This window comes from Limulus polyphemus, unplaced genomic scaffold (genome assembly GCF_000517525.1).
Source record: "Limulus polyphemus unplaced genomic scaffold, Limulus_polyphemus-2.1.2 Scaffold699, whole genome shotgun sequence".
Taxonomy (NCBI): Eukaryota; Metazoa; Arthropoda; class Merostomata; order Xiphosura; family Limulidae; genus Limulus; species Limulus polyphemus.
In genome coordinates, this window is record NW_013666309.1 from 364,330 (window position 1) to 370,072 (window position 5,743).

A 5,743-nucleotide genomic window follows, 5' to 3' on the forward strand; every position below is an offset into this window, starting at 1 on the left:
AAACTTAGAGCTACTTGGGATAAACGAATGTAGTTTCATGTTACAATTTGAAGTCATTTTAGAAAGAAAAAAAGTCAATTTAGGTTTATTTAAATTTTTTTTTGGTGGTTACGAGGTCGAACGAATTTATCAATCCTGTTTTGAGATAGGATAGAGAAAATAACAGATAAACTATAAAGTTTTACTGAAATAAAAGTTTGAAATGCATTTAGGAGGTTGTAGGGGTTACACAAAGGAAATTTAAAATTTTTGAGATGAAGAAAAGTATTTTTAATTTTTTAGAGTATGGTTACCAATATGCTTTTATTTCTGCCAGTACTTTCTCTCCTATGAACCAATACTTTCAAACATATACGTAACATTTTTATGACAGGTAACTGTGCTCCTTTATGAGTTATTTACCATGTGTCAAGCAATGAGTGAGTGTTTTAGTTTTTCCACATACAGGCTCCCACAGTGCCACAGTGGTATATCTGCAGATTTGCAACACTAGAAATTGGGTTTTGATACCTGTGGTGGGCAGAGCATTATGCTTTATGCATAACTTCAGGCAAACAAACAAACCCATATACAGAAAATAGTCGTCATTGTTCACATGCATCTAGCGCATTAACTCATGAGAAGTGCAAACACTCAGCATTGTGTGCACACTGGGTCATGGTATTTCTGTCACAGTATTTTCAGCCTGAAATATTACTTAATTGCAGGGCTTTATTTTTTTTTTTTTGTGGGAAAAATCCTGCAGTGGTTTATATCACTTGGCTATTGAGGCAAAAACAACCTGCAGTCTGTTAGAGTCAACATACACATTTAGTGGCAGAAATACCCTTTATGAATTGTGGTTCCAGAGTAGCATCCACGGTGTTAGGAAAAAAAACAACCTCTGCCTGGTTAGTCCTGAAAGATAAATGACCCTTACAATGACATAGATACATCAAAATTATGCTTGTGTTGATGAGAAAATATATTTAATGCTATGGAGGAAGTTTGTGGAGTACTGGGAAATGTGATCCATGGAAATTTATCTTGCCCTTCTGTTGTATTGGTTTCCATAGTAAAATATGATCACATGAATGCCTCCATTTATCATCATATGAGCTATTATATATATATACACACACACACACACACACACATATGTAATTGGATCTGATACTAAATGTCTTTTCACTATATCTGTGCAAATTTTCATTCCAGTCTGATAATGGTAATGTTGGCATTTGTTTGACATCCTTCTTCCTTATGATGGATTTATATTTGAGTTACTTAGAGTTGCATTATGAAGGAATGAAAGATGTTAGCTTAATTTCCTATTAATTAATTTTGTACTATTCCCTTTAGGCAATGGATTGATATAATGCTTTCTTTAAATTTTTAAGTTTCATCCTGATATATATTAGTCTTGTGAAAAAAGTTAGTTTTGGTTCATGTTCCATGTTGGTATTGTTGCGTCTCTGGTCGTTAGTTAATTTTCCGTATAATTTCTTTCTAATGAAACTTTACTGATACAAGTCCTTTCTTAAATAAAACTGGTTTATTCTTTCTGAACACAACTTTGCAATACACTTAATTTCCACAGTCACGCTATAACAAACGCTATAATTCACAACGAACGACTCACATGCTCGACTCCATCGTCAGTCTCTCTCTGTCTGCAGTTCAATTACATTGTTGCTGTCACTTCTTGGCTGTCTTATATATACAAGAATACCGCAAATCTAGTAAACACTCGAGGATTCATGAACCTTCGAGAATATGGCATGTTACTAGCGTCACGTGACTCCCGCTGTCGTAACAGTATGTTTGAATATTGAGATGGTGTGTAATGACTTAATGTTGTCTGCACATGAGTTAACAATGGGACAAATATTTTGTCTTTTCTAACAGAGAGCACCCAACAAATTTTGAAAACTCTGAAGGAAAGAATAATGGTGATGGATGGTGCAATGGGCACCATGATCCAGATGCATCGACTAGATGAAGATGCTTATAGGGGAATTGAATTCAAGAATCATCCATCTTCACTGAAAGGAAACAATGATATTTTAACCCTAACTCAACCTGAAATAATCTATAACATCCATAAAGTAAGTACTTGAAAGCATTTATTAGCTTTCATAAATCAGCAAACTAATATACTTGTCCTACCTAAAAAAATATGAAAAATTGTAAAATAGGTAAACAGGTCAAGGCACAGTTACAAATATGCTTCATTATCAACACAGGTCTCTCTCTTCATCTTGAGATTTAAGGATACAACATTTCCAAAATTTTACATGTATTTCAAGTTTAAACATCTAGCTTTCTAGGTATGATTCAAGCCTAGCTTTACAAGAATAATACTGAGAACACAATGAATATTTAAATTCCATTATCCACTTATTTCATTTTTAACAAAAACTTGTGTAAATCATTCTTATGTATCTAAATAAATTCCATATCTCTTCTTCCAACAAAACTTTTAGCTATCTCAGTATACTTGAAGTGTAGAATTCCTACAAAACTTTTAGCTATCTCAGTATACTTGAAGTATAGAATTCCTATAAAACTTTTAGCTACATCAGTACACTTGAAGTGTAGAATTTCTACACTTCAAGTGTACTGAGATAGCTAAAAGTTTTATAGAATTCCTACAAAACTTCTAGCTGTCTTAAACAGAGCTGTGCAAGTAGTGGAATTTGTTAATTATTGGATTCATTATTTAATTACATTCAACTTATTGATTATTCTCACCTGAGACTTGGATAGTTAGAATAATCAAAAACAGTAGTAATTGGAGGCATTAGTTTTGATTAGTTGATTATTCTCATTGTGACATTAATCAATTAGGCTGTACAACCTTGAATTAGTCTAAAATAATAATAAGAAATCATAACTGCAATATTTTGTTTCTTGGATAGTTGGAAAAATCAAGAACAGTAATATTCAGAAACACTAATTTTGATTAATTGATTATTTTACTAATACTGATTCATGTAATCTATTCTTATGGATAATCAATTATGTTGATTAATCAAGCTAATCACATAGCTGTAATCTTAATACACTTCCAGGCTAGATTTCCAACAAAACTTCTAGCTATCTAAATGCATTTCAAGACTAGGTTTTCAAGAATAATACTAAGAACATTATGTTCAGATGTAGATTCTGGTGTCAATTGATGTCAGTTCTAAGTAGAAACTTGTGTGAATGACTTATGATAAAAAGTTGATGGTCACATTTGCTAAAACACTCCAGCCCCTTACTTTAACATCCTACAGCTTTATTCTATGGAAAGTTTAACACATTCATATATTTGTATACAGTGCTAAATGTTTATATAATTAAATGAATTTGTGTTACTCCAAATAGTAATAAGTAGTAACAAAACAGAAAACTTTAAACTTCATATGATTTGTTTACCATGACATCGAGTTCAATTCAATAAATGAAGCACAAAGTTGATATCATGAATATATGACTTTGCTAATCTAACACATTCTTTTTCCAACTAAGCTGCCACATTTGAATCTCATTTAGTCTGTAAATATCATCATTGTATTAATTCATTTCATTATTTCAGGCCTACTTAGAGGCTGGAGCTGATTTTATAGAAACTAATACTTTCAGTGGCACATCAATTGCTCAAGCAGATTACAAAATGGAACATCTGGTAAGCCTTAGTACCGATTTATCTCAATAACTTGCTCAGTTTGATTAACTACCGTATATTAGGTGAAACTAAAAATCAATCATTTCTTTAAATATTCTTAAGTTACATATGACATCAACAAAACTTGTGTCTTTCACCTTCCTCAGATGATAATAACCTAGTGTTTGTCATAAAGAGTCATGGATTACTTTTAAAACCTTCTCCAAAATATATGTTTGCAGACAATGTTTAAAGTTAGAGATTGGTCATTTATTCTTTTCAAGTTTTCATGAAAGTTTACTGTGATGGAGAACTCATTTTTCAGAAGATATGAATAATTTGTGTAAAGCATAGAGAGAGAGATAAAGGTACTTAACAATATATAAGAAAATACAAAGGCTATGTTGTGTTGGAAATTTCCACATCTAGTTGCCCTCAGACAAACACTGTAGCAAGCTAATATATTGAGAGGTAAATAATTTGAAGTTCATAAGCTCAGTTTTATTGTAGCTTCAAATACTTTATTTTTGTTTGGTTATTCTTATATTTTCTGTATTATTACAAAAAACATTAATGCATAAACCCTTCATAGTTTTAACATTTTCGTATTTTTTTTGGTAGAACTGTCATATGATGTTGTGTTAGAGAAATATATTTGACAAATTAATGTTTATTACCAGTTTGCCACTGAAGAAGAAAGGTCCATCTTTGGAAAGTGCTTGGGTTATAGGGTATCATATTTTTGCATAAAATTGATTTCTTGAACCTACATATTTTTTAACACCATTATTTATATATTTGTTTGTTTTCGTCTGCTTCAGAGGTGTTAGATTTCTATGCTAGTTCCATCCAGTGGTAGCAAGTAGTAAACTGATAGTTTTATCAGCTAAAATAATTTTCCACAAATACGTATGAAGACACTAGCTTTAAACAAATTTAGTTTCTTGTTAAACTGTACTCTTATAAGTACTCAAGAGTAAATGTTAACAGGAACCTTTTCTGCCTTGCAAGTAAATGCTAAAAAAATAGAATACACTGTTGAGCAAGATATTGACTACAAAATATTTTTAACAAGAGCTAAGACACTCATAGATTGGTATGGAAGTAGCTCCACGTGATAATTTGTAATAACTAAGGTTTAAAAAGTGGAATAGTGTGTCTGTTTATTAAATAGTGATAAATACATATATTGTGTTTAAGGTATATAGGCTGAATGTGGAGGCAGCAATATTGGCAAAGAAGGCATGTAAAGAAGTTGCAGCTACTACAGGTATGTATTATATGTTTTTGCTTTGTGTACCGTCCATGTTAGTGAAAGGTAAGGTAGATAAGTTGACCATGAGGTGGTTTGCCTTAGTTTTTCATCCAAAAAAATGGAACACTTTCCAATATATAGGTGAATGTGTTCCAGCATATGTTATGAAACAGATGCACCTTAACAATAAAAAAGTAACTTTACCCCTCTGAGTTTGACAAAGTGAAAGAGAACCTGGAATTTTGTTGCTGCTTTCAAGGACCTTTTTTTTATATTCATTTATATATTACATATCTTGTTTTGAGACCAGTAGCTATAAGTGTTGAGAAAATGCATTTTACCATAGTTGTTCTTGTATGTACATTGATAATTATTACTTAAAAGCATTTTGTGCCCTCCTTATTAATTGTTGTCTCGACAAAAGGTAAAGTTTGGAAGGGTTGAAAAATGGTTTTCATCTGTTTATTGCATTATTTTCCATACAGTATTTTGTTACAATAATTGAATGCAAATAAAACTAGCCCATGTAATTCATTGTCAAATTAATAGTTTTTCATACTAAATAGTTTTTCTAAAGTGAAATTAGCTTTAAGTAATTGAAAAAACTATATTTAATTTGTGTAATATTTCACCTGCTGATGCACATTTGTCCTTGATAAACATGTTTTAGTAGTATAAAACTGTGTAGGAAATTACACGTACTGGTTGTTGAAAAAGATAAAAAGAAGTATGTTATAGGTCAAACCACTAAAAGAGTTAATATATATATTTTTAATATATATAATTGTGGATACAACCTTTTTTTGGGCAATGCCCTTCTTCAGGTATTACTAACTGAAGAGTAAATCCGAAACGAA

General features: G+C 31.2%; 1 protein-coding gene across 1 annotated transcript in view; it reads left to right on the forward strand.

The window, feature by feature from the left end:
• LOC106460055 (methionine synthase-like) overlaps nucleotides 1-5,743 on the forward strand; it is a 69,107-nt gene that overhangs the window by 13,017 nt on the left and 50,347 nt on the right. Inside the window, exons 3-6 of the mRNA XM_022386670.1 lie at nucleotides 1,888-2,087; nucleotides 3,563-3,652; nucleotides 4,832-4,901; nucleotides 5,604-5,625. Coding sequence (XP_022242378.1) covers nucleotides 1,888-2,087; nucleotides 3,563-3,652; nucleotides 4,832-4,901; nucleotides 5,604-5,625 — 382 coding nt within the window. The remainder of the gene's footprint in view (nucleotides 1-1,887; nucleotides 2,088-3,562; nucleotides 3,653-4,831; nucleotides 4,902-5,603; nucleotides 5,626-5,743) is intronic.